Here is a 25,990-nt window from a genome sequence, read left to right as displayed (position 1 = left end):
AGCAAGCGGAAAGAAAGGAAAGCATGAAAAACTGGCAACAGCTTTGACGTGTCAAAAAGCCTGGCTATGGATATTGTTTTACATTTATATCTGCTTCCAAAAAAATTATGAAAACCTGCATTACTCCCCATCTCTTCACTTATTTACACACTCAAAACATTGATTTTTCCCTCACATCTGTCAGTTAACAGGGCATTTAATTTACTGCAAGTGTTGGCAAACAAACATCCCCATTTCCTTTTGTACCATTCCTTTTAATTCCACTGCACCTGAAAAATCAAAAAAGCTCATGACTGGTCCAAACCAGAAATATCAATTTAACCAATTTTTCAACAGACACTATTGCATTTGCTCTAAATACTTTCTTTTACATTTAAAATGGCCAGATTCTTAATATTTTTTTCTGAAATATAAATTTGAATGTTATACATTTAAAAATACTTTGGATTTCAATGTTACTGGCACAGCTAAAATAGCTTAGTAAACAGATGTCAAAGTGCACCTTTCCCAACCTCGTCTATTACAATTTGTGCTCCCAATATGGACTCATTCACCTTGATGAGTCCAAGTAGAGACGAAGTGCCGTTTCACCCAACACTTGCGTTCTGTCCTCCATGGCCTGACAAAGCTCCTGGTTGCTAACCACTCCACTTCCCGTACCAACCTTTCTGTTCTGGGCCTCTCCATTGCTCATTGTCACAGGTAAACGAGAGGAACAGCATCTCACATTTCACTTGGGTAGCTCAGAACTCAATGGTTGGAAAGTTGATTTCTCCATTTTCTTATTTCCCCTTTTATCCCAATAACAGCCTATTGCACTTTATCTGTTTATTTATTGTGTGTAGATATATGGTCTATGGTATATAGACACACTGAACTTATATCTCCTGTTCTGTATTATGTTTACATATTCTGTTGTGCTGCAGCAAGCAAGAATTTCATTGTCCTATCTGGGACACATGACAATCTTGACTTGACTCTTATTTCCCATCCTCCGTCCTCACCTATTTAAATGCTTCTCTCGAGCTTTAAATTTCACTCCCTCCTTTTCTAATCTGTCACCCTTTTGTCTCCTATTAATCTCGAGTCTTTTTACCAAATTTACTCATCTGCCAATCACCTCTCCTCACCAGTATCCACCGGGTCTCTAGCCAAACTTCTCTTTTCCAGCTTTCTGCCTTTTACTCCTTCAGCCCAAAGATGGATGCAAACCTGAAATGTCATCTGTCCACTCCCTCCAGAGGCTATCTGATCCATTGAGTCTTTCACTCTTTTGAAGGCAAGAGATTGCTCATTAGAAAATCTTTAAAATGTTTTTTTGCCTGCAGGAAGCACTTCATATGCCATATTGAACTGACAGCCAAGAAGGAAAAAGGGAGGCAAGCAGCACGAAAATGTAACAACATTAAACAGTCCCATTTACTAATAAAAAATATGCAACTTTAATCAGATGTTGAGTACATACTTTATCAACATTCATTTTCTTGAAGGCTGCCTGTAAGACTTTAAAATGGTGGATATATTCATGCTCCAATTTTGCCTGGAATTTGACTTTCTTTAGATGAATGCAACCCGGAAATAACATATCCATAAATTGACAATATGCTGTTCCTGTTGGAAAAACAATCCAAATTTTAGAAAATGCTCAAGAATTCCAAAATATAGGCAGGCAGTTAATGATTTAAAAAAATATATGGACTTTATATTTTAAAATACATGGAATGGATGCACTGGCATAACAAGGTTCCAATCATCTTTGAGATTTGTAGCAAAGTAGGAGGCAATACAGCCCATAACCTTTCGCCCCATATTCACTTTGAAGTGAATGACACAGTTCGTTATTTCTCCAAAGCCTCAAGTGAAATCACAGTGGAATCACAGGTTATGAATGACCTGATTTAAGGGAAACCACTTTTACTCAAATTCTTCATACATTTTAAAACAATAGTAATAATGTTTCATTAATGACTGTATCCAGTATATATTCCTTTAGTTTAATTATTGAGAGTGTTCAGGTGATTATTCAAAAAAAAAAAAAATAACTATAGCAAATTGACGTACAATGGTATAGGTTACGATAGATATGGGATGGTTCTGAGTTAGAGAAATCTGCTTACGGACAGCTCTCAGGAATGGAATCCATAAGTAACCCATGATGTGATGCATGTGTCCACAACTCTGCCTAGATATCTGTGGGACATTATTTATCCTCTCTTTCCCTGCACTGTTGAAGTGTCTCAACATGAAATGTTAACTGTTTCTATTTCCACAGATGCTGGTTGACCCGTTGAGCGTTTCCAGCATTTTTTGTTTTTATTTCAAATTTCAAACATTTGCAGTATTTTTTGTTTATACTCAGTTGGCTATACAGGTGCACAACCTTTTATCCGAAATTCCAAATAACGAAAAGCTCCGAATAGCGGACATTTTTTCGGTCCTTGAAGAAAGGTCCTTGAAGACGTTCACCGAGGGCGGCCCGCAGAGGTGACAGCGGAACCTCCAGTCGGTCTTTGAAGAAAGGGGAACTAAATCCCCATTCATAAAAGAGAAGGTGAGGGTATATTGCGCAGGAGGGTTAATAATTGACAATCTGCTGCTGCCTGCCCGCTGAGTTAAAAAGTTCCCACGGTAGACTCACGATACACAGTGTATCGTGAGTCTTGCGTGGGAACTTTTTAACTAAGCGGGCAGGCAGCAGCAGATTGTCGCTCCCTTCAGTTTCACCCCACCTACACCCCTCTGCTTCCCGGCCATGTGTGTGACCCCTTCCCTCCCCTCTCCAGCACCCCGCCCATTGCACCGGCGCGGGGGCTTTGCACTGTCTTCACGTCGGCGATGCCAGCAGGTCAGTGCCAGTCACCGGAGACGTCAGGACCAACGGGACACCGACCCCCAGGCCCACTGCAAGCACGGAGATCCCAGAGACCCACAGCCAGCAGCAGCCCAGCCCCGTTCCAACTCCAGAGGGACACGCTCCCCGTAGGGACAGAAGCTGATGGTGTGCAAGGTACGTCTTGTTCTTGGGGTTGCGGATGAGGGGGCGCAGCTCGGGCTGTGACGTCTCCGGTCACCCCCCTGTACAGGAGCTGAGACTGGGAACTGTACCGCCCTTGCAGGTGAGCAGGAGAGTGGGGTTGTTTGCAGTTGCAAAGGGAGGGGGCAAGGGCGGTACAGTTCCCAGTCTCAGCTCCTGTCCAGGGGGGTGGCCGGAGACGTCAGGACCAACAGGAACCCGCTCCCCGATGGGCCGCTACAGCGACAAGTGGCAGTTCACCCACAGCCCCAGCTGCGCCCCCTCATCCACAACCCGGGTTCCTCTGGAGTTGGAACGGGGCTGGGCTAGAGTTGCTGCTGGCTGTGAGTCTCTGGGATCTCCGTGCTTGCAGTCGGTGTCCCGTTGGCCGGAGACGTCAGGACCACCAGAAGCCGCTCCCCGATGGGCTGCTACGGCGACAAGTGGCAGTTCGCCCACAGCCCGAGCTGCGCCCCCTCATCGGGACACCGACCCACAGGCCCACTGCAAGCACGGAGATCCCAGATCAGCAACTCCAGCCCAGCCCCGCTCCAACTCCAGAGGAACACGCAGAAGCTGATGGTGTGCAAGGTAGGTCTTGTTCTTGGGGTGGCGCAGCTCGGGCTGTGGGCGAACTGCCACTTGTCGCCGTAGCGGCCCATCGGGGAGCGGATTCCTCTGGAGTTGGAGGGGGAGAGGGGTATTGTGCTGTTTGATCGCCCCCTGCTATCCCAGGGACAGGGAGACACAGCGGCTTTTGAGAATGGTGGACAATCACTTCCAAAGTTCTGCCCACACAGTCAGTACACCTCTCCTACACTTGTCTCCCGCACTAAGATCATCTCGCAGAGAATGATCCCAGCCTAACCCTCCCTATTCTCTCCTATTCTGCAAGAAAAAACTACATTGAAGACTCAAACTCACGATCGAGTAACTGCCGGGTTCGAGGCGCAAACTCGCGACCTTGCGGATATGAGCCGAGCACTCTACCACTGAGCCAGCCGTTAAAATCTACGCTAAAAATCTTCCATTCCGAAAGCCGAAAAATTCTGAATTACGAAAAGTGTCTGGTCCCAAGGCTTTCGGATAAAAGGTTGTGCACCTGTAGTGGGCAGATCACATCATTTTCAAGTATGACATTGGATTCCTGAAACAGACATTCTATTCTGAGCTAGGTCATGGGAAGAAATGACCATGTGGAGAAATTAAACTATTTTATTCTCACAGATGGCAATGATTCTTTAGAATTCTCTAACCCAGAAAGTTGCAGAGGCTCGGTAGTTTTTAAAGTGGAGGTGGTTAAATTTATGAAAAATTAGGTAATTGAAGGCGATGGGGATCTGACAAAGAAGGAGTTGAGGCCTGGGTAGATCAGCCACAGTTACACTGAATGAGAAGGCGGCTTGAAGGGCAAGGGGGCCAATTCCTGTTCCTAGTCCCATCTAAAGTACCGTGCTTAGTTCATGTGCCTTAATGTGGTGGTGCAAAATAGAGATGCAGGAAAAGGTTTATTACTCTTCCTTCAAATTATATTGGCTACCCATCCTCTAAAAATACTTCAAAATCAAACCTCCAGGAAGGATTACCTCAGAATCATGAAAATGTACAGTGCAGTCAGAGGCCTTTCAGCCTATCACGTCCATTTTGATCAGAACTTACTTCTACTTCCCAGTCCATAAGGCTTGTGGGCTATATCCTTTCAAGTGCTTATTTTTTTATGCTTCAGCACAACAGAATATAGCATGCATAAATAAATACACAACAGATCAGTGTGACCATATACCATTGAATATATATATACACACACATAAATAAGCAGATAAAGTGCAATGGGCTATTAATGTTCAGAGTTTAGTTTGAGTTGAGTTTAATAGCCTGATGGCTGTGGGGAAGTAGCTATTCCTGAACCTAAATGTTGCAGATTTCAGGCTCCTGTACCTTCTACCTGAAGGCAGCGGGGAGACGAGTGAGTGGCCAGGATGGTGTGGATCCTTGATGATGCTGGCAGCCTTTTTGAGGCAGCGACTGCGATAGATCCCCTCGATGGTAGGGAGGTCAGAGCCGATGATGCACTGGGAAGTGTTTACGTTTTTTTGCAATCTTTTTCGCTCCTGGGCGCTCAAGTTGCCGAACCAAGCCACGATGCAACCGGTCAGCATGCTCTCTACTGTGCACCTGTAGACGTTCAAGAGAGTCCTCATTGACATACCGACTCTCTATAATCTTCTCAGGAAGTAGAGGCGCTGATTCTTTATAATTGCATCAGTGTTCTCGGACCAGGAGAGATCTTCAGAGATATGCACGCACAGGAATTTGAAGTTCTTGACCCTCTCCACCATTGACTCGTTGATATAAACGGGACTATGGGTCCCCATCCTACCCCTTCCAAAGTTCACAATCAGTTCCTTGGTTTTGCTGGTATTGAGAGCCAGGTTATTATGCTGGCACCATTTGGTCAAACGGACGATCTCAATTCTATACTCTGACTCACATCCATCAGTGATACGTCCCACAACAGTGGTGTCGTCAGCGAACCTGATGATGGAGTTCGCACAATGACCGGCTACGCAGTCATGAGTAGAGTGTGTACAGCAGGGGGTTGAGCATGCAGCCTTGAGGTGCTCCCGTGCTGATTGTTATCAAGGCTGACACATTTCCACCAATACGGACAGACTGTGGTTTGTGAATGAGGAAGTCGAGGATTCGATTGCAGAGGGATGCGGAGAGACCCAGTACTGAGAGTTTGGTAACCAGCTTGGAGGGGATGATTGTATTAAATGCCGAACTGTAGTCAACGAATAACAGCCTGACATATGAGTTTTTATTGTCCAAGTGGTCCAGAGCGGGGTGGAGAGCCAGCGAGATTACATCCACAGTTGATCTGTTGTGGTGGTAAGCGAACTGCAGTGGGTCCAGGTTTTTGTCGAGGTATGAGTTGATTTGCTCCATGATCAACCTCTTAAAGCACTTCATCACCACTGACGTTAGTGCCACTGGTCGATAGTCATTGAGGCACGTCACCTTGATCTTCTTGGGCACTGGTATAATTGATGCCCTTTTAAAGCAGGTGGGAACCTCAGACCTCAGAAATGAGAGGTTGAAAATGTCCGTTAAAAACTCCAGTCAGTTGGTCCGCACAGGTTTTTAGCACACGACCGTGTATACCATCAGGTCCAGGCGCTTTCCGAGGGTTCACCCTTCTGAAGGATTTTTCTGACGTTGACCTCTGTGACCGTGACCGAAATACCGCCGAATGGGGGCTCGAGAAGGCACATCAGCTTACAGGTACTTGCCAAAGAAAATAGATCCTTCAGCTAAACCAGCCTACATATCTCATGATTGAATATACCTCAATGAAAATAATCCCATCCTAGTCTTCAGTCACAAAAGGGACGCATTGCATCTTAACAGGTGGGGGACCAGCATTCTGGCAGGCAGGTATGCCACTGCTACACGGGTGGTTTTAAACTGAATAAGGGGGGTGGGGTGTCAAATGGGATAGTCGAGGATGGAGTTAAAGGGAAAGAGAGTAAAGGGAAGGTTAATGACCCCAGAATTAATGGGAAGAAAGCTCACAAAGGGATAGGAGAGTGTGGCCAAGTGTAATAGGGATCGATGTGAAAGGTGAGATACGTAAGGAATTAAAAGTATTGTATATGAATGCTCGAAGTATAAGAAGTAAAGTAGATGAGCTTGAGGCTCAGTTAGAGGTTGGTAGATATGACAATGTGGGGATTACTGAGACGTGGCTGCAGGAGAATCGGGCCTAGGAACTTAATATTCAGGGTTATACATCCTATAGAAAGGACAGGCAGGTGGGCAGAGGAGGGGGGGGGGGGGGTAGCTCTGCTGGTGAGGGATGGAATTCAGTCCCTTGCGAGGGAAGACATAGGGGCTGACGAGGTAGAGTCACTGTGGATTGAGTTGAGGAATTGTAAAGGCAAGAAGACACTAATTGGTGTTATCTACAGATTCCCAAATAGTAGCCCGGATGTAGGGTGTAAGTTGCAGCAGGAGTTAAAACTGGCATGTAACAAAGGTAATGCCACTATGGTGATGGGGGATTTCAATATGCAGGCAGACTGGGAAAATCAGGTTGGTTCAGGACCCCAAGAAAGAGAGTTTGTAGAATGCCTCAGAGATGGATTCTTAGAGCAGCTTGTAATAGAGCCGACCAGAGAAAAGGCAATTCTGGATTTAGTGTTGTCCAATGAATCAGATATGATAAGAGAACTCGAGGTAAAGGAACCGCTTGGAGGTAGTGATCATAATATGATTAGTTTTAATCTGCAATTTAAGAAGGAGAAGGTTAAATCGGAAGTGTCAGTGATGCAGTTGAACAAAGGGGACTATGAAGGCATGAGAGGGAAGCTGGCCAGGGTAGACTGGAAAGGGATCCTAGCAGGAATGACGGTGGAACAGCAATGGCAGGAATTTCAGATTCAGATTCAGATTCAGATTCAATTTTAATTGTCATTGTCAGTGTACAGTACAGAGACAACGAAATGCATTTAGCATCTCCCTGGAAGAGCGACATAGTAAATGATTTGAATAAATAATAATAAGTGATAATAAGTGTCCGGGGGGTGGGGGGGGTGATTGGCAGTCACCGAGGTACGTTGTTGAGTAGAGTGACAGCCGCCGGGAAGAAGCTGTTCCTGGACCTGCTGGTTCGGCAACGGAGAGACCTGTAGCGCCTCCTGGATGGTAGGAGGGTAAACAGTCCATGGTTGGGGTGAGAGCAGTCCTTGGCGATGCTGAGCGCCCTCCGCAGACAACGCTTGCTTTGGACAGACTCAATGGAGGGGAGTGAGGAACCGGTGATGCGTTGGGCAATTTTCACCACCCTCTGCAATGCCTTCCGGTCGGAGACAGAGCAGTTGCCATACCATACTGTGATGCAGTTGGTAAGGATGCTCTCGATGGTGCAGCGGTAGAAGTTCCCCAGGATCTGAGGAGACAGATGGACCTTCTTCAGTCTCCTCAGGAAGAAGAGACGCTGGTGAGCCTTCTTGATCAGAGTTGAGGTATTGTGGGTCCAAGAGAGGTCATCGGAGATGTTGACTTCCAGGAACCTGAAGCTAGAAACACGTTCCACCTCCGTCCCGTTAATGTGGATGGGGGTGTGCGTGCCGCCCCTGGACTTCCTGAAGTCTACAATGAGCTCCTTGGTCTTCTTGGAGTTAAGGGCCAGGTTGTTGTCAGCGCACCATGCCGCTAAGTGCTGGACCTCCTCCCTGTAGGCCGACTCATCGTTGTTGCTGATGAGGCCAATCACCGTTGTATCATCTGCATACTTGATGATGGTGTTAGTACCATGTACAGGTGTGCAGTCATAGGTGAAGAGGGAGTAGAGGAGGGGGCTCAGCACACAGCCCTGTGGAACGCCGGTGTTCAGGGTGAGGGTTGAAGAGATGTGCTTGTCTAACCTAACAGACTGGGGTCTGTTGGTTAGAAAGTCCAGTATCCAGTTGCAGAGGGAGGGGTCGATGCCCAGGTTACCGAGTTTGGTGATCAGTTTTGATGGTATAATGGTGTTGAATGCTGAGCTGTAATCGATGAACAGCATTCTTACGTAAGTGTCTCTGTTGTCGAGGTGGGAGAGGGCGGAGTGAAGTGCCGTTGAGATGGCATCCTCCGTACTCCTGTTCTTGCGGTAGGCAAACTGATAGGGATCCAGTGTGCGGGGTAGACAGCTTTTGAGGTGTGCCAGGACCAGCCTCTCGAAGCACTTGGTGATGATGGGGGTAAGTGCAACTGGGCGGAAGTCGTTGAGGCTTGCCGCAGTGGAGTGTTTTGGCACTGGCACGATGGAGTTGGTTTTAAGGCACGTGGGGACAACTGCTTGGGCAAGTGACAGGTTGAAGATGTCAGTCCAGACGTCTGTCAGCTGCGCAGCACAGGCCCTGAGCACGCGCCCGGGGATGCCGTCAGGGCCAGCAGCTTTACGTGCATTAGTCCTACTCAGTGCCACGAATACGTCGTAGGGGGTGAGTGTGAGGGGTTGGTGATCGGCAGGTAGCACAGCCTTGATGGCTGTCTCTAGATTGTCCCTGTCGAAGCGGCCATAGAAGTGGTTAAGCTCCTCAAGGAAGGAGGCGTCGCTGGATGTGGGGGTGGTGTTGGAGGGTCTGTAGTCCGTGATGGCCTGGATGCCTTGCCACATGCGTCGGGGGTCGGAGTTGTTGTTGAAGTGCTCCTCAATCCTGAGCTTATGGCAGTGCTTGGCCTTCTTGATGCCCCTCTTCAGGTTAGCCCTGGCTGAACAGTAGGCTCGAGCATCGCCTGACTTGAAAGTGGTGTCCCGTGCTTTCAGCAGTAGCCTGACCTCGCTGTTCATCCATGGCTTCTGATTCGGGAATATGGTCACCTGTTTGAGGGAGGTGACACTATTGATGGTGGAGTTTATAAAGTCCAGAACAGAGGATGTGTAGGAATCAATGTCCGTGTGGGAGTCAAGGGTGGCCTGGGCTGCAAACGCCTTCCAGTCAGTGTTTCCAAAACACTGCTGAAGTGTGAAGTCCGCTTCCTCTGACCAGACTTTAACTGTCCTCACAGTTGGTTTAACCCGTCTGATGAGTGGGGAGTACTTAGGGAGCAGGAACAATTTCTGGGCATAATCCCGAAGACGCAAGATAATTTCATTCCAAAAAGGAAGAAAGATTCTAAGGGGAGTAGGAGGCAACCGTGGCTGACAATAGAAGTTAGGGATAGAATAAAACTAAAAGAAAAGATGTATTACACAGCAAAGAGTTGCCGGAAGCCAGATGATTGGGAAGCCTTCATAGGACAACAGAAGGAAACAAAACTTTGTATCTGTCTTCACTAAGGAAGACACAAACAATCTCCCAGATGTACTGGAGGACAGAGTATCTAAGGGGGAAGAGGAATTGAAATAAATTTTCATTTGGCGAAAAATAGTATTGGGTAGGCTAATGGGACTGAAGGATAGTAAATCCCCTGGGCCTGATGGTCTGCATCCCAGGGTCCTCAGGGAGGTGGCTCTAGAAATAGTGGTCACATTGGTGATTATTTTCCAATGTTCGATTGATTCAGGATCAGTTCCTGTGGATTGGAGGATAGCTAATGTTATCCCACTTTTCAAGAAAGGAGCAAGAGAGAAAACGGGGAATTACAGACCAGTTAGCCTGACTTTGGTGGTGGTAAGGATGCTGGTCAATTATTAAAGAGGTAATAATGGGGCATTTGGATAGCAGTGAAAGGATTAGTCCAAGTCAACATGGATTTATGAAAGGGAAATCATGCTTGACTAATCTTCTGGAATTTTGAGAGGATGCGACAAGTAAAATGGATGAAGGGGTGCCAGTGGATGTAGTGTATCTAGACTTTCAGAAAGCCTTTGATAAGGTCCCGCACGGGAGATTGGTGACTAAAATTAGAGCACATGGTATTGGGGGTAGAGTGTTGACATGGATAGAAAATTGGTTGGCAGACCGGAAGCAAAGAGTAGGAGTGAACGGGTCCTTTTCAGAATGGCAGGCAGTGGCGAGTGGAGTGCCGCAAGGCTCGGTGTTGGGACCGCAACTGTTTACCATATATATATTAATGATTTGGACGAGGGAATTAGGAGCAACACTAGCAAGTTTGCGGATGATACAAAGCTGGGTGGCAGTGTGAGCTGTGAAGAGGATGTTAGGAGGTTGCAGGGTGACCTGGACAAGTTGAGTGAGTGGGCAGATGTGTGGCAGATGCAGTATAATATAGATATATGTGAGGTTATCCAATTCTGCGGCAAAAACAAGGGGGCAGATAATTATATCAATGGGGTTAGGTTAGGTAAGGGGGAGGTGCAGCAGGACCTGGGCGTCCTTGTACACCGGTCACTGAAAGTCGGCTTACAGGTACAGCAGGCAGTGAAGAAAGCTAATGGAATGTTGGCCTTCATAACAAGAGGATTTCAGTATAGGAGTAAAGAGGTTCTTCTGCAGTAGTATAGGGCTCTGGTGAGACCACATCTGGAGTATTGTGTACAGTTTTGGTCTCCTAATTTGAGGAAGGACATCCTTGTGATTGAGGCAGTGTAGCATAGGTTCACGAGATTGATCCCTGGGATGGCGGGACTGTCATATGAGGAAAGATTGAAAAGACTAGGCTTGTATTCACTGGAGTTTAGAAGGATGAGGGGGTGGATCTTATAGAAACATATAAAATTATAAAAGGACTGTTCAAGCTAGATGCAAGAAAAATGTTCCCAATGTTGGGCGAGTCCAGAACCAGGGGCCACAGTCCTAGAATAAAGGGGAGGTCATTTAATACTGAGGTGAGAAACAACTTTTTCACCCAGAGTTGTGAATTTATGGAATTCCCTGCCACAGAGGGCAGCGGAGGCCAAGTCACTGGATGGATTTAAGAGAGAGTTAGATAGAGCTCTAGGGGCTAGTGCAGTCAAAGGATATGGGGAGAAGGCAGGCACGGATTATTGATAGGGGACGATCAGCCATGATCACAATGAATGGCGGTGCTGGCTCGAAGGGCCAAATGGCCTCCTCCTGCACCTATTTTCTATGTTTCTATGTAGTCAGTCTCCCCACTAAACAACAATTCTGCAGTCCTGGTGATGCGCTATCTCATTCTTCCTGCAGTGTGGTGACAAAACTACAAGGTGCACAACCTAGAGCCTCGTGGAGTTCATGGAGTTCAATCACCTTCTCATCTGCTCTTATATTCTAAGCCTGGGATAATTAAGAAAACAATCTTGTATGTCTAACAATGTGTCATTTCATTAAATCACAGTGTATTTATCATCAACAGAATTAATTTCAGGTTCTTTTTCTCTAACATATGGTGGTATCATCACGTAAACCCATTTTTAACAGAAGAAAACATTATTGCAGTAACAGATTCACATGTTTTTTTTAATTTTTGTTTCATTTGTAAAATTGTTCAAATATTATGACTGAAAGTCAGAGAACGCACATTATTTACACAGAATTTTTAACATTATTTTCTTACCTGAGCATAGTTGTTCAATTTTGGTATAATTGAGCTCGAGAGAGTCATTGACCCATGCCAACATATCATGCCGGCTAAGATTTTCACTTGTCACAGAAGTGGAATATACATTAACTGCCATCCCCCAGCTACAGAAAGAACAAGAAATAGATTAAGATAGAAACAAATCAAATTCAAGGTATAGACACCCTGTAAAATATTTCTCCTCATAGTGCTCAAAACAACGATACGTTTTGCCAAAGGTAATCTCTGTAATGGGAAATTGAAGCTCACTCATTCCTTAAACTTCCAAAACTAAGTAAATCAGAGAGATTCACTGGATACTGCTTCTTTTACGTTGTGATGGGAGTGAAATCTGGCAGCAGAAGGCCTGTTCAGATGAAAAACACCACCCAAACAATTTTTGCAAGACCTATTTTATTTTATTCGATTCTCTCACAAATGCATTGAATTAAGTCATACCCCAATGCTAAAAAACAAAATCCAGTTTGTTTTATGACTGATATCAAGACCCAGGGGCTTTTGTACCATTCACCAAAGCACTAGAAATGCTACATAACCCAGTGAACTATTTTTTCCCCAACGCCAGAATCTTTCCAATATTCTTCAGAGACCCTCTATATTATTAAATGCAATTTAACTACCTCTGAAACCACCCCTTCCCCAGGTACCTTACCCTGCAACAGCAGGAGATGTAACACCTGTCCCTACACCACCTCCATCATCTCCATCCAGGGACCCCATCATTCCTTTCAGGTGAGAGAAAGTCTTACGTGCACCTCCTCTAACCTCAATTACTGTATCAGGTGTTCTCGATGTAGCCTTCTGTACATTGCTGTGACTAAGCGTAAACTTGGTTACCACTTGTGCCCAGTCAGCCAAGGCCTACTGGATCTCACATATGTCAACCATTTTAGCTCCTCTCCTCATTGACAGAGTGAAGGCACACCGGCAAATGTTAGGAACAGTACCTCATATTTCACTTGGGTAACTTACAACGTTTGGTAAAGCTACTCCTCAATCTTTTTGTCTCACAATTTGCCTTTGTCCAACCCCCCCACGACCACCACCCTCTGTATCAACCTGTTACAAGCCAGGTAGACATAAAATGCTGGAGTAACTCAGCGGGACAGACAGCATCTCTGGTGAGAATGGGTGACGTTTCGGGTCAAGACCCTTCCTTTTTTTTCTATGGAAGTCAGTGGGTTTGTAATAGATGTCAGTCAATAGTTTATCTCCTGTGATGGAGACGGTGAGATCTAGAAACGGTAGGGAGATGTCGGATATGGTCCAAGTGAATTTGAGTGCAGGATGGAAATTAGGCGTGAAGTTGATGAAGTCAGTGAGTTCTGCATGGGTGCAAGAGGTAGCACCAATGCAGTCGTCAATATAGTGGAGATAGATTTCGGGGATAGGGCCAGTGTAAGCCTGGAACAGTGATTGTTCGATGTACCCTACAAAGAGGCAGGCATAGCTGGGACCCATGTGAGTGCCCATAACTACGCCTTGGATTTGGAGGAAGTGGGAGGAGTCGAAGGAGAAGTTGTTGAGGGTAAGGACCAGAAGAGAGCATTAGTACACAGAAATTAGCTGGTTCTGCGGTCGAGGATGAAATGGAGGGCTTTAAGACTTTCCTGGTCGGGGTTGGAGGTGTAGAGTGACTAGACATAATGATGAGGGAGTGCAGGTCTGGAAAAAGAAGAGACGAAGAGCGTGTGAGGTGTCTTAGACAAAGGTAGGGAGGGAAATAGGATGGAGTCGACGTATGTGGAAATTAATTTGGTGGAACACGAACAAGCAGAAACAATGGGTCTGCCATGACAGTTCTGCTTTTGGATTTTGGGGAGAAGATAAAATCGGGTCGTACGGGGTTGGGGAATGATAAGGTTGGAGGCTTTGAAAGGCAGAGAGCCGGAAGTAATGAAATCAGAAATGGTGTGTGATATTACGGTCTGGTGCTCGTCTGTGGGGTCATGGTCCAAGGATAAGTAGGAGGAGGTGCCTGAGAGTTGTCGCCTGGCCTAGAGGTCAGAGTGCCAGACTACCAGGGCACCTCACTTGTCAGCAGGTTTGATTATTAAGTTGGGGTTGCTGCAGAGTGAGTGGAGGGCTGTATATTCAGGGGGGAAGAGGTTAGAGTAAGTAAGGAGAATGAAAAAGTTGAGGCGGTTGATGTCCCGCCGGCAGTTGGAAATGAAAAGGTCGAAGGCCATCTGGGGGAGTCCAAGAGGAGGTGGTCCGGTGGAGATGGGAGAAGGGCTCATCACTAGGTGGTGAGGTCTCCTTCCCATAGAAAAAGGCACGGAGGTAGAGGCGACGGAAGAGCACTATATCGTGGCGGGTCCGGAACTCGTTGAAGTGGGGGCGGAGGGGAACAAAGGTGCGGCCTTTACTGAGGACAGACTGTTACGTATCAGAAAGGGGGAGGTCAGAGGAGATGGTGCGCAACGGTTCCTGCCAGCCTTTGTTCTGCCCCTCCTCTCTTCTAGCCCCTCCCACCCACCAAAGGGTTCCAACCTCAAAACATCTCCTATCCATGTTCTTCAGAGATTGCTGAGTTACCCCACCACTTAATGCGTGTTTTTTCCCCATGTGTCACATATGGACTTACCTAATAATAACTGCTTGCAATTTACTCTTATCGCACCGTAATCTGTCTCACTCCAATTTATTACCATCCCCCAAGGTCCAGTCTATCCCCATTCAAAACAATCTTAAAACTTATAGAGTTGTCATAATTGTCCCCAAAATACTCTTCCACCAAAACACCGCCATCTAGTCAAGCTCGTTTCCCAACACAAGGTCCAGTATGTTCCCTTCTCAAGTTGGACAGTTTTAGGTAAAACCTCTTGGATAAGCCTAACAAATTCTGCCCCATCGGAGCATTACGTACTGAAGTAGTCCCAGTCTATATCGGGGATGTTAGAGAGCCACTAAGATAATGATGATGCTTTTGCATCTTTCTGTAATCTGTCCACATGTCCATTCCTCGATCTCCCACTGGTTACTGGGAGGACTATAGTACAATCCCACTAGAGTGATTGCACCCGTCTTATTTTCTTAGCTCTACCCATACTACCTTCGTGGGTGAACCCTCCAGCATGTCCTCTCTAAATGCTGATGTGATATTCTCCCTGATTAGTAGATGAACAGACCTCCTTTAACTCCTTCTCTGTTACTTCTGAAACATCAAAAGCCTACAATTTGTGAAAGGTGGACCTCGAGGATTCAACTTGAAAAGACAAATCAAGTAAATTTTTTCTCAGTCTTTAGACCAGGGGTCAGCAACCTACGCCCCCCGGGCCGAATCCGGCCCGTAGCCCGAAATCATCCGGCCCGCAGACTTCAGTCATCTCCGGTACCTGGAATGTTTAAGAAAGAACTGCAGATTCTGGAAAAATCGAAGGTAGAAAATAATGCTGGTGAGTTTCTCCAGCATTTTTTTCTACCTCCGGTACCTGGAAGGTGATTTGGCTGTACTGCATCCTGCGCAAAGCTGCCTGCATGGCCGCGCACCTTCTGTGTCTGGGCTTCACTGTCGGGATCGGGGTTGTCAGTAGGCCGGGGACGAGCGAGTAAGATATTTGAGCTTAGTGCTCCGGGTGGCGTCCTTGAAGGGACGGGATCTATGTGAACACGTGATTTGATGCTTGCCATCCGGGGCGGGATCCTGGTGTACACGTGATAGATGTGGCCCGCCATCCGCTTACAAACATATGCGCTGGCCCCTTGGCAGAAAAGGTTGCCGACCCCTGCTTTAGATTAACAAAACAATCTCAGTAACAGTTGCCATCAGAAAGGAGAAGAAGCTGCTAACAAATGCATTTGCAAAGTTGAATGAGGTTCAACTTATAAAACTTCAGTTAAGCAACTAGATTACAACAGGATTGGGCATCTCAAGTCAGACTATCACAAACTTCATCTATCTACAGCCAAGGAGGAGGATAGTCAGGCTGCATTTATGAGAAAAGTTATTTTCCCTGCTCAAAACAATTGTTGTTTCCTTAAAAACATTTTGTCCGAAATAATGCCCAATTCAAAGCAGGACAAAAATCATACCCTTGATTTTGCTGTTCATTCCGTTATTTTTTAATTTTATTGGTCTCTGAATGTTGCACCATCAAAACAAAAAATCAGACTGTCACTCAAATTAGTCTTTATTCTTGGATGAGATTAATCACTGACCATATGTGATATCATCAGTTTGCATAATTATTAATTTTTAAAAATGACACATTTCATGACCAAAAGGCAATAAAATGTCCAGCTTTTTGGGTCACATTGATAATCATTCATGTTTGCAAAATTGAGTCCTTTCTAATACTCACCTGAAAAGAAAATCAACTAATAATTTGAACATTTAAAAAAATCTCCAACTTTGGAAACACGGATGAATCCAACTGCACGTGCCTTTTAGTGGAATTCCGTTTTAGGTTTAATGTCAATCAACAGCACTTCAATAATTTCATTTCCCTGGTACAAAAGTGCATGTACCTTTTGAAAGTTAGCTCAATGATTGTTGAAAGCAAACCTTTCAATCACGTTAAATGCAGGCTGAACTGAAACTTTTTTCAGCCACGTCAGCAACAGCAGTGCAATTTTAGATGAATTAGTGGCCTGTTTCATTTGTTGATAGAAGCATTAGCAAGAGTCGGTAGCAATTCTGCAATTCATTGCAGCACCAAAACATATCAAACCAAATCCAATTTTGCCTCGATAAAATTTATTTTAATACATGACATTTTAATGGCCTTAAATTTTCTTTAATATCAAAGAAGTCAAACTAATTAAATGAAATTGAATGATAAACGTTACATTTAATATTACAGAAGCAGCTTATTAATTTCTTAGGAAACCTTTTAAATCAACTAGGAAAGTTGAAATTGTATCGTTTTATACTGTAAATTTCGAATCAACAATCTGTCACTGCAGATATTATACTGCACTGTTGGATCAGAGCCTACTGCACTAAAATAACGCACATATATGCAAAACAGAGGCAACTTTCTTTAGAGCTAAATTGTCTATTACTTTACTGCCAAAAATAACTGCACTTTTCATGAAAATTATTTTTTTTTCTTAACTTGATGCTAAATGGTATCTTCTATCTATACATAACTAAAACTCTGATCTTGTTATCTTCCGGTTTGGCAGTCTTTCTATTTGCGCAAAAACGGTTCGCGAAGCAGCCCAGCCCCAAGCAGCCCAGCATCGGAGACCCGACCCATCCCAGCTTGGGAGACCCAGCCCCGCTTGGGAGACCCAGCCAGCCCAGAGTCTGAGACCCAGCCCAGCGTCGGAGACCCAGCCCATAGTCGGAGATGTCACCAAACGGAAAGTGGAGACTCTGATCCCGGTGGAGAAGAACGACTAGTGACCAGCGCCCGCTGTGAATCCCCATCGCACCGCCAATTCCAGCCACTACCCCTCTGGTCCCCCTCGCAGGCTCCTCCCCTCCTCCCCCTTGATGCCCATCTCTTCCCCATGCCTCTTCCCCCGTCTTTTCTCTGAGCTCACTCACCCCGCCCACACACCCCTCTCCCCCAACTCACACACCTCTCCTCCCCACCACCCCCCCGCACCCATAAAACCCTCCCCCCCCACAATCCCCCCGCCCCCACAAACCCCTCCGCCCCAAACACCCCACCTGCACACCCCTCCGCCCCAAAACCCCTCCCCTCCACATCCCTACTCCCCCTCACACACGCCCCACCCAATCACAGACCCCCGCCCACACATCCCCCACTCCCCCCCCTCCCGCCCACATACACACCTCCCCCCCACCCCATCCCACGCCACCGTCATACCTCCCTCTCCCACACATCCCCTCCTACACCTCCCCATCCACACACACCCCTCCTCCCCCCCCCCCCCTCCCTTCCTCCCCTTCCACACATGAGGAGGGGGAGAGTGTGCTCGGGGATGAGGGGAAATGAGCCGCGCCTGCGCAGTTAGGGGCTATGGGTGAGTGGCGCCGTTTAGATTGGGGCGGGTTTTAAAACGCGATTTTCGCTACGCTGTTCAAATCGAAGATGTTCAGCCTAGTTAATTATTAACGAAAAATCGCTGGAAGACCCCGTCGCAAAAGCTATTATTAGTTTTAAAGGCCTCGTATAATAGTTATAGTAGTTTAAAAATCAATCTCTAAACCCGCGACCACCGGCAGCTGTCAGGGTCGCATAGAGCAAATAACAGAAGGTAGGCTGCTTATTTTTACATTAAAAAGGGCTTCTTAAGATCCCTTTATACAAAGTTTAATATTGCGAGTAGCTCATTTTGGGCGCATTATATCCCGCAGTATTTTTCTGGGCATTTGGGGGCACAAATCTATCGCAATGCGAACGTTCTAAACCAGCGCGTTCACAGGAACCCACTAGAAAGCTGATTTAAAATGGACTTTAATTTACAGCAATTAAACACTAAATTCCTTCCATTTGGCCTATAAATTAATGTAAATGAGATTTAAAAATCATGTTTTATTGTGAATTATTTATGAATATTATTTGGACACTTAGGCTATTTAAAAATGTTAATCATTTATTAAGAAATGGATAGATGTTTAGATCTAGTAATTGAAGTTTGAAATTAGCTACACTTGGGTAACTAACTAATTATATGCTTTAATTTCAGGTCATCCAAGTAAGATTATTTTATATTTGTTTCAGAATGGTTCAATCTACGATAACTGAAAATTTCATTCAGTTCTCTTAATTTTTAAGAAGGTTATGGGCTTTTGACTGTCCACGATCACAGCTTTTTTGTTATGTCCATAGAAAATCAATAGGGAACAAGATGCTAATTTCCCAGTATGAAAATGGCCATAACTTTTTTAATACTTGAGATATGAAAGTGAATTAGGTGTTAAATTAAACTTCTTTTTATGCTTTATCTGATGGGATAAATTACAGACTTGATTTTTTAAATCTCAAAATTTTGTAACATTGCTATACAGAGAATACCTAGTTTTTCAAAACTCAGTTGATCGTTGTTGTAAGTTAGGGAAGAAGTACAAGTCTATTGAGTATACAAGTGCATAGTATGAACAAGCTCACAGGACTTCACCTCGAAACCTTCTTTCTACATGACTGATGCAAATCCTCAAAACCTGTTTCTACTATTCTACACATACTCAGATTTGGCTCCAAAAGCAATGATTTGGGTATGGTGACAGTTTGGATAATCTGCTGCATAGGGGAGTGAAGGTCAATTCTCACCTGCACTCATGCCAAAATAATTGTTCTTTAAAGCTCAACTTACTTGTTCTTTAAAGCTCAATTCTATCATGTAATATTTTAAAAACCAAATGTGAAAACAGAATTGAGATAACTGAAGTATGTATTTTCAATTTACTGTTTGTAATTGATAATCAAATATGGATTGTTTTTGATCAATGAGAAAATTGCCGACAAAAAAAGTTCAGAAAAACAAATTTCACAATAGAGGAAACTGTATGAAAAGTATAAGACTTTACATACAAACTGAGGTAGCCAATGCAGCAATCAGAATATTTGGATCACTTTGTTGCTTATTATATTGACACACATAACCCAAAGTATTTATTTTGGCCTCAAGCCTATTCTCTCATTCAATGGGATTGTGGATCCTCCGCAACTTCCTTTTCCCAGATCCCTCATAACTCCACCTATCAAAAAATCATCAATCTCAGATTTAAAATTAACAATCAGCATCACTTTAATTGTTCACAATTTTTTTTCCCCAACAACCCCAACAGAAGGAATTCCTGACTTCAGTAGTAAGATGCCTGGTTCTAATTTCTCAGCCTGTTACCTTGACTTTAACTCTTAGGCTCACCAACCAACAGAAATAATTGCTGCTATCTTATCAGTTCCCACTATTCTCTTCAAAACTCAACACCTGTAACTTTCCAAATGTCACATTATTATAATTTATCCTTAGTTATACAGGTATTATTCTGTTAAATTTACACTACACTTCCTCCAAGACCAAATGTATTGTTCCTAAGGTGTGATGCTCAGAACTGCTTAGAATTCTCCCAAATCATTGACACACCTGGCACTGTATGTACAACCTCTCACAACATCAGCATAATTTATCATTTTATTCTTCTAAAGCAAGAATCCAGTAGTAGTAATGACCACACCACAAGTAGAAATTACAGAAACAAGGGTTGTATTCCCTGGAATCTGTAAACATTGATTTATGTGTAAGCAGGTATCTCAAGTGAAAATGTGATGTTAATCATGTTCCCAGTTTCAACCAAGGTGCATAGCACAATGGAGAATTTCAAAATTAAATGCAGAAATAGAAAACTATTCTTCATGATTTTCATTATTCTTACTTGATTTCCATTTCTAGTCACATAACTATCAAAATATAAGTCTGTACCCAAAGTGTGTAAATTGAATGGAGTTATGGATGAGCCTTCCTTTAAATGTATAGTGAATCGGGTGATGGGGCTAATTGACCTGCTCCGATTCTTCTGTCCAAATAGCAAACTATGAGAATGAAGCCTTGTTATTGTCCCAGTTAATTACACAACTACATCTGCCAGAATCCACATTAGGTCCATTAACCATAACTAAAACTAAAAAAGCAGCAGACATTTAAACCTAGGATGATAAATATGATTTGACAACATGATTTCCAAATGTGTTTTATGTGATATTAACCATACACACACTTCTAGTTTTACAAGGTCTACTTGTGGGAAGCATATCCACTACGAAAAGTAAAATAATACATTTGCGGGGAACCTAACACAGCCATTCAAAAACAAGTATTCATAAATGTTTCTCATGCTATCTTGTACAATGGATGTGTACAACTTCTGATAATTTTAAGCATTAAATACTTTTCACAATCTAATGCGCCTCAAAGTGTTTTATGTCCAAACAAGTTTTTTTAAATGTATTCACTGTAATCCGGGAAATCTGGTTCAGTAAACCACTGAGTCGAACACTGGAGTCCAAACTATTCTTTCTTTGTTATACAACACCGCGGGGCCGGCCTCGGATCCACTCACCCGAGCCCTCAGCAGCCTCGCGTAAACAGAACATAAGGAAAGACAACCGACAAGCCCCAACGAAACAAGCACCCTTATATATCCTTAAACAGTGGCGGGAAACTAACGGCACGAAAGTACAGGGGGAGGCAACCCCTACAAACCAATCACGGCACCTATTCAGTACACAGAAACAAAGTAGAAACATATTCAGTGAGGCAACCCCTCTGGACCAATCACAGATACCAGCTGGAAGATACAGAAACAAAGTAGAATCATAAAACTCCCCATACCAATCACAGACACGGAACAAGCGTCAATGTATTGAAACATAACAAAAACCTCTTTAGGAACACAGACTTAGTGGCAACAGGTGGGTCACATGGGCCAAAGTTTCTTGGAGCTTCTTCAGAGGTCCAGACTTATTGGCAACAGCTGGGTCACATGGGTCTCCAGCACCTTGCAATGTATTGTCACCATCAGTGAAGCCCAATCTTTTACAGACACCTGCCATTTCCCAAAGTACCCAAACCCTGCATATTCACAGAAGGATAAATATTGGCTTGTACATTGGAGACAATTCTGCCTTGATTCAATTTCCCAGGTGAATAGACAATAGGTGCAGGAGTAAGCCATTCGGCCCTTCGAGCCAAATGACCATTCAATGTGGTCATGGCTGATCATCCCCAATCAGTACCCGGTTCTGCCTTCTCCCCATATACCCTGACTCTGCTATTTTTAAAAACCCAATCTAGCTCTCTCTTGAAAGCATCCAGAGAACCCACCTCCACTGCCCTCTGAGGCAGATAATTCCACAGACTCACCACTCTCTGTGAGAAAAAGTGTTTCCTCGTCTCCTTTCTAAATGACTTACCCCTTATTCTTAAACTGTGGCCCCTGGTTCTGGACTTCCCCAACATCGGGAACATGTTTCCTGCCTCTAGCGTCCAAACCCTTAACAATCTTATATGTTTCAATGAGATCCCCTCTCATCCTTCTAAATTCCAGAGTGACAAGCCCAGCTGCTCCATTCTCTCAGCATATGATAGTCCCGCCATCCCGGGAATTAACCTTGTAAACCTACGCTGCATTCCCTCAATAGCAAGATTGTCTTTCCTCAAATTAGGGGACCAAAACTGTACACAATACTCCAGGTGTGGTCTCACTAGGGCTCTGCACAACTGCAGAAGGACCTCTTTGCTCCTATATTCGATTCCTCTTGTTATAAAGGCCAGCTTCACTGCCTGCTGTACCTGCATGCTTACTTTCATAGACTGATGTACAAGGACCCCCAGATCCCGTTGTACTTCCCCTTTTCCCAACGATGCCATTTAGATAGTAATCTGAAAGATGAATGTTTCTTTAGTGCAGCCTTCAGAATTAGAATGGAGATTTTCATGCTCAAGTTTCTAAAGAATTATAGACATAAAATGGTATTCAGAGTCACACCTAGAGTACACAGAAATCATTTCCCCCCCAAATAGAATCTCTAAATACATAGAAACTTGAATACATATATATGTTGTGGATAACAGTTCCAGCACAAGAAAAATGCACAAGTTCCATGTGCTTGGTGACATTTCCAAGAGGTTTTAACTCAAGCACATTTAAAAATAATTTCATTCAATTAAACCTGAATTGCGTTGATAAGCTCCAAATTTAAATAAACAGTTCAGTTTAGATTATTGTCACATGTACTGGTGTATAATGAAAAGCTTTTGTTGCGTGCTATCAAGAGCGGAAAAACAATACATGATTACAATCGAGCCATTTACAGTGTAAAGATACATGATAAGGGAATAATGTTTAGTGCAAAGTAAATCAGTTAAGAAAGAAATGTTGCTGTAGGAATAGAGTTTTAAGAGTGTGGAGCGATTGTAATATGTGATTGTAGATGTGCTTCTGTGGCTAGCACATTACACATTTTAAAAAAAGACTGAAAAAGTCATAACTTTCCTTCCTGTCTCTGATACTCCATAGAAAATATGCTCAAATTACCTCTTTGCGACCTTTGCTACACACAGTTCCAATTCATATCATGTTTGAGGATCACTTCCTCTAAAGACCTGCTCAGATGTTCCAGAGTTCAAGCTCCATCATAAAATAGTTTCACAGACTAAACCATAGAGGCTACAGCACAGTTGGTGATCATTCATCCTGCGCTATATCGTTAGAAGTGCAAGGCAAGGCAAGAATCCTCAATGAGTACTTGGACTGGTGTTGACAGTGTTCACAAAACAAAGCCTGAAATAATTACATTATTGGGCTGAAAAAAATTCACACAGAGAACGGTGAACTTGCAGGATTTTCCATGACCAGTTGATAAATGCATTTTAGACGGCATCAAACAATATTGAAAGAGTGTAGAAACCTGGTATCAAAATGAGGTCAACCTTAATTGCACTGAATGGTGGTACAGGCTCTATGGAATGGACCTATCCTTTGGCTAAGTTTCATCTTGTAATTTGTATTTTTTCTAACTAGCCTTCAGAAATCCTATTTATATTGTAAGATCCAGATATAAATTTCCAATGTTCTGTTTATCCACAGTTAGTTATTTAAATACCCGTGTTAAGTTTGTCAAAAAAGAACAATAGCTAACAATAAACTTATAGCTAATAAATAGACTTGCGGAAAGCAGAAACCAGTTCATAAACATCATTTTAACTTTGTACTACAAATACATTCAGAATAAACAAAATAAGCCAAATTGTAACTATTTATTCTACGTCATTGACGATATTGAAAGTATGGACTCAGTTTCTGTTTTCAGTTTTAAATATATGCAGTTATGGGGATTCATTATAGATAAAATAACCTCAACCAAAAAGTGACTTCCTCCAATATCACTGCATTTTTCCTCTAGTGATTATGGTTTTAATTTTTAAATAAATGAGAAATGTGCATATTCAAGTAGTATGCCACTTAGAGCAGTATGCACCAGAGCAGTCTACAATTACCAAATAATTTCATTTTGAAATCTCTTCATTAAACTACAATTACGAGCAGGAACACAAATGTTCAGCAAAATATCTCTATCACAAGGCCTTGCCTCACTCAGCTGATTCTTTTTCGCACAGATCTTGCTCGACTTACAAAATACTTCCAGCATTTTCTGTTTTTATCTGCTTTAACAGGGTTCTAAGATCATTTTTCAAAAAATCCTTTTGATACTTATGTAAACAACCCAGCATAAGTTGGCAATATGGCACTTTGTGTCTCTTCTGCCATTCAATAAAATCAAGTTCCACTTCAGGACCATTTCCTGCCTTCCTCTGTATCACTTGATTCCTTTAAGATTCAGCAGTCTATCAATTTCTGTTTAAAATAAACTCAATTGCTGAGCTTCCAAAGACCTCCAAGTTAGAGAATTCCTCTCCTCTCCAGTCCCAAAGAAGCTACTCAGTATTGTGAGATTCTTACTCTTGGTTCTAGAACTCGCCTGCAAGGGAAAACATCAACTCTACATCGATGATGTGAGGCCCAGTAAGAATCCTTTTAAATTGCAATCAGATCGATTTGCATTCTCTTCTTAAGAGTAAAACAATAATTCCTGGATCCAGTATAGTAAACCTTTCCTCAAATTCATAGTCTTTTTTCCCCCAAGATCAAAAACCAAGAGTATAGATCTCTAAGGGGTAAGGGGAAAAAATTAATAAGGGACTGGATTGGCAACTTCTTCACACAGAAGAGGTACATAAATGATACCAGCTGTCAGAGAAAGTGGTTGAGGCAGGCACAATAACAACATTTAAAAAACAATTGGATAGGCGCACGTGAATAGAAAAGGTTCAGAGGGTTCTGGGCCTAATGCATGCAAACGGAACTGGCTTATATGGGCATCTAGATCAGCAACCAGGGCAATGTTAGGAAAGGAGTTTGCAGGAAAAAGAGGGTGGGTGGGGGTTCAGGGGCCATGATAGGCAGAGACAGGAGGGGGCTGCGGGGAGAGGAGTAAGGGGGAATTCGAGAACTGGGGGGGGGGGTGAAGGGGTTTGGAGGCTGGGGCAGAAGGAGGGAGGGGAGAGGAATCGAGAGGCATGAGGAGGAGGGAATTGATGTAAGGAGCAGAGGGAAATCGAAGGCAGGGGAAGTGCAGGGATAAGGGCAGGAGGAGGGATCAAAGGCAGGACGAGGGGGATTGGGATAGAGGATGGTGGCATCGAGGCAGGAGATGGGGGGAGGATTGGGAACAGGATAAAAGGGGAGAATGGCGCGGAACAGGGGGCAAGAGAAGAGGGCGAATAGGGGATCTTGGGCAGGAGGCCGGGCGCCGGGCGGGAGCAGCAGGTGTTCGGGGCAGAGGGAGTGGATGGCGGAGTGCTCGGATGGCGCAGTGATGAGCCGGGGCAGGGACAGGACAGGACAGGACAGGGCTGCGGGCGGCCTCGCTGCTGTCGACGCCCGAAGCTGCCGTTTATTTTTGAACGGCACCGACTGTGTGCGGGGCCGCCGCGCTGTTATGTAACGCAGAGCAGCCCAGCCCAGCCCAGGGTGACGGAGCGGGGGGGGGGAAGGAAACACACCGCCCCCTCACCTCCCCCCACCCCAATCGCCGAGAAGCATGGCGGAGATGGGGAGGAGGAGGCAGCGGGGAGGGAAGAGAAGAGAAGAGAAGGGGGGCGGACGGACGAGTTGCGGGACTCACTGTTTGCCGCAGGTCTGAAGCCACACTCAGGCCGCCGTCTCCCTATTAACGCAGCGCACCGAGCCCGCACTGCGCATGCGCGCTCCGGCCTGCCCGCGGGGGGGGGGGGGGGGGGGCGCGCGCGAACCCAAGCGCTGCGGCACTGACTCCGGTGGGCGTCAAGCGCGCGCACTCACCCGCCCCTGTCCGCGCCCGCGCGCACACAACCCCCCACCCCCGCGAGCCCACGCTCGTGCAGGTGGCTGCATCTGCCGGTGCGCACCATTAGATGGCCAGCAGCAGGCCAACTGCAGCACATAGAAAATAGGTGCAGGAGTAGGCCATTCGGCCCTTCGAGCCTGCACCGCCATTCAATATGATCATGGCTGATCAT

The 25,990-nt window shown here is 44.7% G+C and overlaps 1 protein-coding gene across 1 annotated transcript in view; it reads right to left on the bottom strand.

The window, feature by feature from the left end:
* The window catches only part of mapre3 (microtubule associated protein RP/EB family member 3), a 67,913-nt gene extending 42,206 nt beyond the window's left edge, over positions 1 to 25,707 (bottom strand). The window contains exons 1-3 of the mRNA XM_033021468.1: positions 25,618 to 25,707; positions 11,987 to 12,114; positions 1,466 to 1,611 (exon numbers count right to left, since the gene is read on the bottom strand). Of these exons, the coding sequence (XP_032877359.1) occupies positions 1,466 to 1,611; positions 11,987 to 12,107 (267 nt within the window). The 5' untranslated portion in view covers positions 12,108 to 12,114; positions 25,618 to 25,707. The remainder of the gene's footprint in view (positions 1 to 1,465; positions 1,612 to 11,986; positions 12,115 to 25,617) is intronic.
* Positions 25,708 to 25,990: the final 283 nt, after the last annotated feature.

The sequence above is a fragment of the Amblyraja radiata genome, chromosome 5 (assembly GCF_010909765.2).
Source record: "Amblyraja radiata isolate CabotCenter1 chromosome 5, sAmbRad1.1.pri, whole genome shotgun sequence".
In the NCBI taxonomy this organism is placed as follows: Eukaryota; Metazoa; Chordata; class Chondrichthyes; order Rajiformes; family Rajidae; genus Amblyraja; species Amblyraja radiata.
This window is presented reverse-complemented; position numbering and strand designations above follow the sequence as displayed.